Source organism: Hibiscus syriacus, unplaced genomic scaffold, assembly GCF_006381635.1.
Source record: "Hibiscus syriacus cultivar Baekdansim isolate YM2019G1 unplaced genomic scaffold, ASM638163v2 tig00109972_pilon, whole genome shotgun sequence".
Taxonomy (NCBI): Eukaryota; Viridiplantae; Streptophyta; class Magnoliopsida; order Malvales; family Malvaceae; genus Hibiscus; species Hibiscus syriacus.
Genome location: NW_024062543.1, coordinates 216,667 through 229,056, shown reverse-complemented (window position 1 = coordinate 229,056; position 12,390 = coordinate 216,667). Strand labels below are relative to the sequence as shown.

The 12,390-nt window shown below is 33.1% G+C and overlaps 2 protein-coding genes across 2 annotated transcripts; one reads left to right on the top strand and one right to left on the bottom strand.

Moving 5' to 3' along the window:
- The first annotated feature begins 3,298 nt into the window (after positions 1-3,298).
- On the top strand, positions 3,299-6,349 carry LOC120211379 (triosephosphate isomerase, chloroplastic-like). The gene is made up of 9 exons (XM_039209922.1): positions 3,299-3,509; positions 3,864-3,890; positions 4,345-4,414; positions 4,714-4,837; positions 5,258-5,342; positions 5,457-5,589; positions 5,708-5,881; positions 6,056-6,138; positions 6,265-6,349. The coding sequence occupies exons 1-9, from the start codon at positions 3,348-3,350 to the stop codon at positions 6,319-6,321; spliced, it is 915 nt and encodes a 304-aa protein (XP_039065853.1). The 5' UTR covers positions 3,299-3,347; the 3' UTR covers positions 6,322-6,349.
- Positions 6,350-11,520: 5,171 nt separating this feature from the next.
- On the bottom strand, positions 11,521-11,910 carry LOC120211282 (the record flags this gene model as incomplete). Its single annotated transcript, XM_039209862.1, has 1 exon — positions 11,521-11,910. A coding segment is annotated over one exon (351 nt), but the record flags the coding sequence as incomplete, so codon positions are not given.
- Positions 11,911-12,390: the final 480 nt, after the last annotated feature.

The window sequence follows — 12,390 nt, the reverse complement described above, 5'->3', positions numbered from 1 at the left end:
CCATTTCTCATCACACAATTTTGCCAAAGCACTTATTATTTTACTTTTTGCTACATCATTTCACCTATGTCAACTTTGCCACAACATTTCCAACAATTGTTCATACCATTTTATATTTTAGGTGCTAAAACTTTATTTGAATTCCTCTCTAATCCTTATGGAGATGATACTCACTCATCATTTTATGTGAAGACGATACTCACTCATCACTTTATTACTTATTCGACGTGTATATTTGCACAGTTTACGTATCAAGTTTCGTACACTCACACATGCAACAATAAACTACATATTTAGTTATTCATCTATTCTTATAATTTTATTATTATTTTTTAAAAGCATATTTAATGTTACATTTTTATTTTGATTTGGTCACTCTTCGCTAAAAGAAATAAACATAATTGTTGATGTGATAATTTTTTTTCAATGAGGATGTGACATTATTTTATGGTGATACGCCAACGTCAATATTAAATATTTTTTAACGGTAGGTGACCAAAACAGATTAAAATATAAAATTTTAGAAAAATAGTTAAATGACCAAAACAAAATCAAAACATAGATTTTGGAAAAAAATAGTCAATGATCAAAGTAAAACTAAGAAAATAGGTGGATGACTAAATACAAAATTTACCCTAGATATGTTAATAAATCTAGTTGCACGGTTCTTATCACTGGTGACCACAAATTCTTGAAGATGAAAATCAATTTATCCACACTCCCGTTCACTTACTTGAAGCCACGTGAAATGAAAACAAGAGAAGGCTCTAAGTGTCATAGTGTTATCCAACCGCTAAGGTCTTAGTGGTGTTTGATTGGCATGAATCACTTGAAATTAGAGGGAATTGGAATTTAATTCCATCACTTTTTCATGTTTGGTTCAAGTTTGTTAGGGGAATTGGAATCTCTTGTAGCTTCAGCTTTCCATCAAATGAGGGAAAGTGAATTTCATCCAAGAATGGATGGAATTCAATTCCCTTGTTGGAAGGAATTGAATTTGACCAAACTATCATCATCAATCTTTTGGTAACTTATTCATATATTGAATAAAAATATTTTTTTATTATTTCGGGTCGGGTCGGGTTTCTAATTCATATATTCGGGTCGGGTCGGGTCGGGTGAAACTTTATTTTGGTCGGGTCGGGTTGGTTTTTTAAGTATGATATTCGGGTCGGGTCGAGTTCGGATTTAGGATGAAAAATACTCGACCCAAAAATATATATAATTTTACCTTATATATTTAGGAATAATTACAATAATACCCCTATATATATAATTTTTTTCAATTAAGTCACTGTTTTTATTGAATAAAAATAATTTTTTTATTATTTCGGGTCGGGTCGGGTTGGATTTTTTAAGTGTGATATTCGGGTCGAGTCGGGTTGAATTTTTTTAAGTGTGATATTCGGGTAGGATTTAGGGTGAAAAAAACCAGACCCGACCTGAAAAAATATATAATTTTACCTTATATATTTATGAATAATTACAATAATACCCCTCTATATATATATATATTTTTAATTAAGTCAATGTTTTTATTGAATAAAAATGATTTTTATAATTTATTGAAATGAATAATCAATTAATGAAATGAAAATTTAATATTTTTAAATTTTTTATAATATATTATTACAGGTAAGTTGTAAAACAAACTAAAATAAAACAAAAAAATAAGAAGGGTAATTCTGTCATTTTACATTACTGAAATCAAATTCATCTGACAAGTATGCGAACCAAACAAAATATGAAATTGAAATCCAATTCAATTTCCTGCCAACCAAACAAAATATGGAATTGGATTTCAATTCCTGACAAATTCCAATTTCTTCACAGATTCTAATTTTCTCATAAACATTCCAGCGAATTAAACGTCACTTAACGGCTGCGAAAATCTGGGGGATTATTAAAACGGCATCGTCTTCTCGAAACTTCTAGTTCACTATAGTTGGAAATGTCTTGTTGAGGTAGAGCGGAGACAACTACATAGCATGGAAGTTGAGTTTTTCCTTTAAGGTCGGATCAGTGGTACCCCCAGCGCTCCTTATTCGCTTGAAAAACACTTCACTTCTTTTGTGCCATTCCCTCACATTTCTCAAAATTAATTTTATAATATATCTTCACGTGAATTTATGAGATTTCAAGTGCAAATTTTATCTTTCAATAATTTTTATTATCGGTTATTAACAATTCGGTTATTTTAAATTTAATTAAAAATCATTGCTGAAACCCATATTAATTTATAATCATCATGGGCACACCTAGGGTGCTTATCGAGCGAGTCGATCGTGAGTTGGACAATGCTCGACTCGTGCTCGTTAAAAAAATTTACTACTCAACTCGGCTCGACTCGTTTCTCTTTAGGCTCGACTCGTTGCTCTTTAAGCTCGACTCGTTGCTTATTAAGCTCACTAAAAAAAGTATTTTATTTTTTTAATTAAAAATAAAAATTACTTATACTATATGAGTATATTAGGGTTGGGTTTGTTTTGTTTTTTTTTGTATTAAAATAATATTATTAATTAATAATATTTTATTATTTATTAAAAATAATAAATTAGTTAAATTATTGTTTTTTATTATTTTTTTAATAAGTTAATAATTATTATTTAGATTTATTTTTTGAATGAAATAATTTTGAAGTAATTACTAAAAATATATTTTTTAAAATTAACGAGTTGCTATCAAACTTATCGAGTCGAGTTAGACTTTACTCAACTCAACTCGTTAAGATATAAAGTCGAATTTGAGTTCGAACCAACTAGAGTCGAACGTTTATACCAAGTTTTGACCAATTCGAGTTCTCACGAATTGCTTAACTCGTTCATCACATTACACCAGTGTTTTGAAAATCGGACCGGACCTATCGGTTCAACCGGGAACCGCTGCCTTGTCCGGTCCATTCTACCCCGGTTCTAGTAAACCGCAAGGAACTGTTCGAATCGGCTTTGAACCGTTCGAACCGGACCGGACCGTAAACCGGTTCAACCTAATTTTTTTTGATTTTTTATTAAATGTTTTTTGTATTTTTATTTAATTTTTTAAATAGTTATGACGTCGTCCGGTTCTTAAGAACGATCTAACCGATTCGATCGGTTGAACTAGTGAACCGATAGCATAACCGGTTCGTTGATCGGTCCGGTTATAAAAACCATGAATTACACCAACCAGCTCAGCTGGAGCGTGCGTTTGATTCTCTGAAAGCCGCGTGGTGGCATATATTATCGCTATCCTTGACAACCCAACCCAACCCTGCCGATTCAACAAACATAAAATCCCTTGAAAGGCTTCACGCCTCACTTCACCTAACCAGCAAACACCGAAGCCAAGAAACAGCCCCCAGATAGATAATGGAAATGGTAGCTACTTCTTGCCCTCACTTCACTGGCCTTCGGCCCACCCTACACACTCCACGATCTCAATCTTTCCTTCAACACATCAACTCTCAAATCCGTCTCTCCTCTCCTCGCAAACCATGCCGAGCTGTTGCTGCCATGGCTGGCTCTGGGAAGGTACCCACCATTTTTTTCCTTTTATGTAAATCTTTTTAGCCGTTTTGACTTTTGAGGAGATTAAATGGATAATGTATATGAAGCCATCGGTGGCTTTTTCTTTTCCCACTTAAAGCTTAGCGATTAGAAAGCTGAAGAAGAAGATAATAGATGTTGAAACTAGTAAGGGGTGTGATAAGTAGCTTAGAAATGTACAACCTTTTTAGTTGCAAATGAATGAATTAATCAACTTTGTTGAGAGTATGTTTCTGTCTTTTTGAAGATTGTAAGCACTAAGCTTCAGTTTTATAAATGCTTGTTCCTTGTTCCTATATTGGGTCCTTTATTAACTAATCTTGTTCCTTGTATTTGCAGTTCTTTGTTGGGGGTAACTGGAAATGTGTAAGAGCTCTTAATCTCAGATATTATGTTGTCTATATTCTCTAATCTCTATGACCAACTCTTTGAAATGTTCTTTTGATATCCATTTAGGTCTTCCTTTAAAGTTTTTGTAGTTATCTGATGTGGAATCATTTTCAAAGCTATAAGTGTGTCTTAAGTTTGTTATGGCTTTACCTGAGTGGACTTGCAATTTTGAATCAAGTGTTATGTTTTTCATGGTGGTTCTGTTTTCTTTTCCTTACCCTCACTCTATTTTTTTTTTACTTTTGCCATTCTAGTTACTGTATACCAAAATATAATTCATTTTGTTAACTTTTTTCTTGTTTTTTCCTGTTATTTTGATTTCAAACTGTAATTGTTGGGCTCTGTTCATGTGTAGCAACACTTGCATATCTATCTTATTCATTCTCTAGTTCATTTTCCTTTATTGATGATGTTTATTTTATTCTTGTAGAATGGAACAAAAGATTCTATCACAAAGCTTGTTTCTGATCTGAACAGTGCAAAGTTGGAGAGTGATGTTGGTAATTTACAGCCTTTTCTTTGCAATTTGCGTGAGATGTTAAATCTATTATGGAACTAGGCTCGGGTTTTATATTGGCTGATTACTGATGGCTAAAAGATTTGCTAACTTTTGTTGTGATATTTCTGTCAATGCTTGCTATCACTTTTCACTTGCTCTCCTAGACCATACTTCTTGTGCTTTGTTGGAAGCTACACTGGCTTATTGCATTTTAGATGCGATGTAGTTTTATAGTCATTAGCTTCACTGATATCATGTTAAATGTTATGGAGATTGCTGATATTCATGATTGTCGAACAGATGTTGTTGTGTCACCGCCCTTTGTTTATCTTGATATGGTGAGTTCTTCATTAACTGATCGGATTAAGGTATCTGCCCAGAACTCTTGGATTGGAAAAGGTGGGGCTTTCACCGGAGAAATCAGGTCAGCTGACTTTTGCTTTTTGAGCAAAACAAGTTAATTCTTCATTCTTTTGTAGCGTAAAACAGTCATTCTGGCTTATTTACCCTCCTTGGGAATATAGAAACACATCATTGTTGGAGTTATTTTTGTGGAGCTATGGACAGAACACTTACCGCCTTTTGGCTATACTGCTAACAATCGATCTCCTTTTAATGTATTTGTTTGTGTAAAGGGCAGCGGCTTAACATAAGTCTACCACTAGAAATATGTTTAAAAAATACAGGAATCAATATCTTCTTATGTTTCCTCAAATACTCAATGTGTTTAATTTCTTGCCGACCTTTGTGTTTTTTCGTTGTTGTGGGTATTTGGCCCTACCATGTCAACTGGCTTGGTTGAGTTATCCCGTCTTTGATATGATTCTTCTGATTCTTCCTGTAGTGTGGAACAACTGAAAGATATTGGCTGCAAGTGGGTCATTCATGGGCATTCTGAACGCAGACATATCATCGGTGAAGATGATCAGGTAAAAGTTTTGGCACTCACGTTCTTCAAAGGAGTCGAAGGGCATATTTGTTTGCGGTTATTAATGCAAAATATTAAAATAATTAGTACTGACTGAAGATTTTACTGTCTTCAGTTTATAGGAAAGAAAGCTGCTTATGCTCTGAATGAGGGTCTTGGAGTGATAGCATGTATCGGTGAATTACTAGAAGAGAGAGAAGCAGGGAAAACTTTTGATGTATGCTTCCGGCAACTCAAGGCTTTTGCTGGTAAATTTGCTTGGCCTTCTGTTACTTTCCTTGCTCATGAATTATCATTTTAGGTTATCTTGTGAAGACTGAAGATGGAAGGGCTGTGACCTAATTCCAATGATTCTGTGATTTGCAGATGTTGTACCAAGTTGGGACAATGTTGTTATTGCTTACGAGCCGGTATGGGCCATTGGGACCGGTAAAGTGGCTACTCCCCAGCAAGCTCAGGAGGTACATGTAGCCGTTCGCATTTGGCTTAAAAAGAATGTTTCTGAGGAAGTGGCATCTAAAACACGCATCATATATGGAGGTAGCTCGGATACCCGCATCATTCTTCTATGTTTTGTTTAAATAGTTTTGCCATTCCCGTACAAGTGGTTGTTTGGTTGACACTTGATGTGGAGTATAATCATTAATCTATGATGTGAATAGCTAGCGGTTCGATGATTGTACAAGCTAACAATTCCCGATGTCTGTTTTGCAGGGTCCGTGAATGGAAGCAACTGCGGTGAGCTTGCAAAGCAAGAAGACATTGATGGATTTCTTGTCGGCGGTGCTTCTTTGAAGGTATATTCCAACCAATCATTCTGTATCGTAATTGTTATTGATAAAATGGAACTGCCATGGTTAAAAGCCGATTAATCGATCGGTTGAGTCAATGCTGATGATTTCATTGTAATGGTGACAGTGCAGGGGCCGGAGTTTGCTACAATTGTCAACTCTGTAACATCCAAAAAGGTTGCTGCTTAAATATATACAAAGAGAAGCAGTTTCAAGTTGGCGATGTATGAGTTATAGTGGTATCCAATGGTGTTTTGATTGAGTTGCATTTCCCCATAATAACCGGAAAACGTATCTTTCTATTGTATTATAAGTTAAATTGCATCGTTAAACAAACCTTTAATTTGTATGAAATTTCAAATTAAACCCTGGAAAAATACTTGTTTTCAGTCTCATCCAATTACTTGAAAACTTCATAGAAACAGTGGTCCCTGGCCCCACTATTGACAAATTCTTTAATGAATTAATAATCTCTTATTTGAATTCGGATAAGATTTATATTTTTTAAATTACTAGAAATTTTAAAAAATATCTGAAGATTATATTTATATATCCATAAGTAGGTATGTACAAGGGGCTCGAGCCCTCGAATTTTAATCTTATTCAACTTCTACATCTAAAATATGAGTTCGGGGTTTAATTGAATAATTAGAGAATATTCAACTCGACTTCTTAAAAATGAGATCGGGAGTTTGATTGAATTATTACAAAATATGTTTGGATTAGTTTTCAGGTAAAATATAATCAATCAAGTATGATTCAAAAAATAATATAATTATATCTTATATATTTAAACATAATTATAATAATATTTTTATATTATTATTTTTAATTAAAATTTTATTTGTATCATATAAAATTAAAAAAATATCTTTTAAAATATATTATTTTGGATCAAATTTAGGTTTTATTTTTAATCTAGTTTGAGTCATATGAAATTACTTTAAACTCAAATCAAGTTTCGAGTGAAAAATATATATTTTGTGAATCGAATTAATCGAAAATCCGACCCTTTCCTATATATATATATATATATATATATCTATGTGCAAATTCTTATAAAGGGCCTCCTATTTTCTAGATATATTCGATTTCGGAGCCCTTATTTTTATGCTTCTTAATAGTAATAACTGATATATATTCGATTTCGGGAGTCCTATTTTTATGTTTCTTAATGGCAACAACTGATAGATATATTCGATTTCGGGACCCCTATTTTTATACTTATTAATGACAACAACTGATAAATATATTCGATTTTAATATTCTTATTTTTTTTGGAGCCATGCATGGTCGCGCACCTTGCGCCCCTCAGCCACGGTCCTGCCCCTAATAAAAAAAATTATCAGGAAAAATATGTTTTAAGATATAAATGTATTTCCTTTACTTGACTCGCACCGGCCATTGGCTAGGAACACTTGGGATGGATGTTCATGGCTTCATGAGTATACTGAGCCACTTGGCCTCCGTTAGGTTTGATCCTTTGAATGATTGATTGAGCGTTGTTATCATAAAGGCTTAAAGACACGGACAACTCCTCTGTCATGACCCTAAAACTAGGGATGACAAGAGTTCAATATTGGATTTCTTACGATTTGAAAAATATGTATCTTTCAACTATTAAATTAGATGGAGTCGAAATTTATTATATTTAGGGGTGCGTTTAGTTCATGGAATATAAAATTATTAGTGGGAATAGGATTACCGGAATATAACATTACCTAACACATTACTGAGAATGTTACATTACTGTGTTTGATTTGTTTGACAATAATGTAAGATTACAATGTTTGATTGAAGGAATAAAAGATTACTAGAATGTATATTTTATCAAATTAACCTTATTCTATATTTTTAACAAGTAAAATTCTAATTATTTAAATAAAAATTATTTATATAAAATTCATCGATAATATATCATTTTAATTAATATTAATATTAAATTTACAAAATTTATTTAAAAAATATATTAAAATTTTACTTCAACATAATTTATATAAAAATATATCATGTTCAATTTAGTGATTTTTAACTTTCACTATGATATTGAATCGACCATGACAATGATTCCGTTGGGTAATATTTTTTCACACAAAATAAGCTTCCAAATTTCTCTTCATTGGTGTCTTTAAATTTATTTGAAGTGAATGCTATAAATATTATACAAATTAGAATGTTATTTACATTCTAGGTCATGCATGCATAATGTAATAAATTTGTGCATACACTATACAAAGATTTTGAAAAGTATTTTACAAAATACAGATTATAAAATATGAAGGTTAAACATACTGGGTGGAAATGTAACACATTAAACAAAATATTATAGAAAAGTTAAAAGAGTTGAGAGAAGCACATCATAAGTTAACATTACATCATGAAATTGCATAATGTGAGTCGGTACAATTGTTTGATAACTACAAAGTCAACTTTATATGTTTAATTTAAGTTTTATGCAAACAGAAAAAAAAAGAGATTACTCTTCAGTTCACATTATTCATTCCTGAAAAGAAAAAGATAACCTGTTACATCCATATATAGACTTATATATCCCAAAGTTATTATAAACTCAAAGATACAGAACAAGGGTCTCAAAATTGTAATGCATACAATACGATGACATTGTACCTTAACATTACCACTCTTAAAAGTAGCTTAACAAATTAACTATTTATGAGATTGTGCAAAAGTGTAGAGTTAAATGTGTACGAGTTAAATGTCTACTCCAAAAGCTATGGAAGTTAAATTGAGATACTCAAACAAGTTCCTATGTTCCTTGCAGGAAATTTGGTTACAAGCTTTCACACTGCAAAGTCAAACTTGAGTAGTAACAAATCCTTGGATTACCAGGAAAAGGTTTTGAGATATTTATTTGAAAATTAAGCAGAACTAGATGAGGATGAAGGAGAAATCTAAAGTGCTATTATTAAAGAAAGCAGATAATATATCAAAGCTTAATATGATGACGATATAATAGAAACCTCTAATGAATAAAGAGTTCAATGGTAAGGTCAGGAAGGTCAGCATCAAGGTTCAAAAGACTCCAAAAAAAATTCAGACTTGAAGGAACATACTCCGAAAAAAGAACAAAAAAAACCAACAACAGGATATTGCATCCACTAACAACCATTTACACAGTTACAAACAGATAACGACATTAGCCTAATTAATTTTAAATATAAAAAGATTCACTCCTGAAGGAAAATATTCAGATAAAAGAGAAAAAACATCAACAACAGGATATTGCTTCTGCTAACAATCATTTACATGGCTACAAATAGAAAATAGTATTAACCTTAATTAATTTTAAATATCAGTGCAACAGAAAGTTTAGACAGAATTAACAAAAAGATGGTATAACATAAAAGGTGCATCAATTGCAATTTTCTTTTAAGATACATCTGGAAGAGTTAGTAAAAATAAAAAAAAATTCCAAAATGATAAGAATCCTGCCTTATGTTTGAATACCTTATTGTACACTTTTAAACTTCAAGAGCCCCAAGTAAGAAAGTTGACTATAGTTCAAGCAAAATATAGATATATATAAGTTCTGAAATTAACTCAAAATATTATCAAACTTTTCATCAAGAAAAGCTTGCTTCAAACTAATGGCTTTCAAGCTACAACCTTGTAACCCTAGCAACCAAGGAACACCTATTTAACTATTCCAAATAACAAAGTGAAGGTTTTTTCTCTATCGAGTTTCACTTTATATTCCACAACCTATCACCAAAACTCACAATAAAACAAACAATGCAGCTACTCAAATGCCTATCAAACTAGAATTATAACGAAATCGGTATGGTGAGCAAGGTGATGTAAACCTTTTCCAACGCCATCTGAGCAGTAGACTGCTCAGCGTCTTTCTTTTTCTTAAAGGACTCAGACACAACTGTAAAATCCGAAAGCTCCAAGGTACAACGATAAAGGCAAGGCCCCTTCTTAAGGATTGCCAATCCTGGGCATCAATTTTGAGTAGGTTCCTCTACTTCCTCTACCGAATAAGAAGCTTTACTCCCAAACTTTTGGTATATAATAGCCTTTAGCGTAAGCGTTGGCTTTCTTATTGCATGTGCCAACGATCCTCCAGTTTTCATGTGACTTCCAAGTGTTTGAATAAATCAATCTGAAAAACAAACTGAAAAAGTTCAGCAAACTATCACGTATGCAAATAAAATGGTAAAAACAACAACTGAATCAAACTTGCATTTCGCCAATTGCACAAACTAAACCCTAAACCCTAAAATAAAAAATCAAAAAGAAAAACAATACCCTAACTATATTCTATACAACCAACCGATAAAATCATAGAAAATGAAAATATAGAAATGAAGAAAGACCCGTTGATTTCTTGAATGGTGGAAGATTGAAATCTATTGTGTTGTGAATATGAAGTTAATTCCAACTCCAGAATCAATGTTCTGCAATTGCCAAACACAGAGATGAGAAGAACAGAAAAATTTGAATAGAAAAAAGCAGGGTGTGACCATACAAGAAGTGAGAAGGACGGAAGTCTTAAGGAACAAGTTGGAGGAAGCAAAATAAATGAAAGAGAGTGGAGAATAAATCTTATCAAGAGAATCTCACTAGAAAAATAACGAATTTTTTGCAGAGGCAAGCTCATGGGGAGAAGAAGATATGCAGAGGCAAGCTCACGAAAAAAGAGAGAGGGAATTTTAGCCTTTAAACACGAGAATAAAAATATACCTAACACACATGTGAAAATAACATTCCCAGGAATAAACACACAAAAATTTACTATTGGTATTGAGATATTACCCTCACTTGGAAATCTTACCCATCTAAACATGGGTATATTAATCAGGAAAAAAATATTCTTGGAAGGTAATGATAAAATATTTGATCCAAATAAACCCTAAGAAATAAATTGGAGAAAGCAAAATAAATGAAGGGGAGTGAAGAAGAAATCTTACCAGAAAAATCTCATTAGGAAAATAACGATTTTTTTTACAGAGACGAGCTCACGGAAAGAAAAAGATACCGTTGAGTCAAACTCACGAAGAAAAGAAAAATATTTTAGTCTTTAAATACGAGAATAAAAATATACTTAATACAAATATAGGAAAAATATTCCCAGAAATAAACTCACAAAAATTTACTGTTGGTATTAAGATATTAACATCACTTGAGAATCTTGCCCATTCAATCATGAATATATTAATCAAGAAAAATATTCCTGAGGGTAATGATAAAATCTTTGATCCAAACGGACCCTAATACCCTTGTATCCATTGTTTCATCCTTCATCCATAAGAAACTATCTACCAAGCAAAATCCATTCCCTTCCTTACATACTTTTGCAGCGTTTCCGGAACTGTTACTAGCATGCATATCATCTTCTATCTAACAAGGTAAAAAGCCAAAAGAAGATTCCAACACAAACTCTACTACTACTACATATAAAGCTCATACCAGCCAGCTCTCACGAAAAATTGGCCGGTACTGCAGCAAGACTAACAGAAATACAATGAAACCAGCCACCGCCCACGGCGACGTACCTTCGGAAGAACGCTGATGCGTCCGCCGGATACGTTCGTAGGTCGACGAACCAAACAGCATACCGGAAAGATCCACAGAAGACAGCCATCGTGCCAAGAAGATTAACGCTACCGGCGTGGCAAAAAGTTCCCTACTCATTTGCTCCTCCACCAGATTCCAAGCAAAAAAGATGGATGTGAGAGTTAGGATTAGCAGAATTGGATAAGGCAGAGAGCTTGAAGAGAATGGATCAAAGATGGGAGGTCTTTCTTCTGTAATAGGCCATTAAAGAGGGGTGTGTATGGGCGTTGGTATTTCTGGTGAGTGAACAAAGAGTTTATTTAAAGCAAAAAAGGATGGCTTTTGTGGTTCACTTCACAGCATAGGTTGAAACAGGCTACTTCTGGACCGTTGACTTGTTTTTGGATTTATTCGTGATTTACATGTGTCACCTTCTTGGATTTAGGGTTTTGAACTCGGCATCGTGGGACCTCAAGTAAAGATTTGATTACAGATATTTTTGGGGAAAAAATAGATAAGTCTTTACTGTACAAGGAAGAAATAGGAGAAGAGAAAGAAGAAAGTTTGCAGAAAGGTTAATTCTTGGAAATGCTGCTGTCTGGGAATGGTTGGCATCACAGCAAAATAAGCATTTATGATTTTACAGAGAAGGGGAGGTGAGGGGCAGCGGCCTGGGGATGCTCAACGCCATGAATATACCTAGTGTAAATATGTATCTTTTAACACATAATTTTTTTA

Coding starts and splice junctions, on each gene's coding strand:
- LOC120211379 (XM_039209922.1), top strand. CDS start 3,348: ATGGAAATGGTAGCTACTTCTTGCCCTCACTTCACTGGCCTTCGGCCC. Junction 4,838..5,257: donor GCTTTCACCGGAGAAATCAG/GTCAGCTGACTT, acceptor TTCTTCCTGTAG/TGTGGAACAACTGAAAGATA. Junction 5,882..6,055: donor AACACGCATCATATATGGAG/GTAGCTCGGATA, acceptor TCTGTTTTGCAG/GGTCCGTGAATGGAAGCAAC.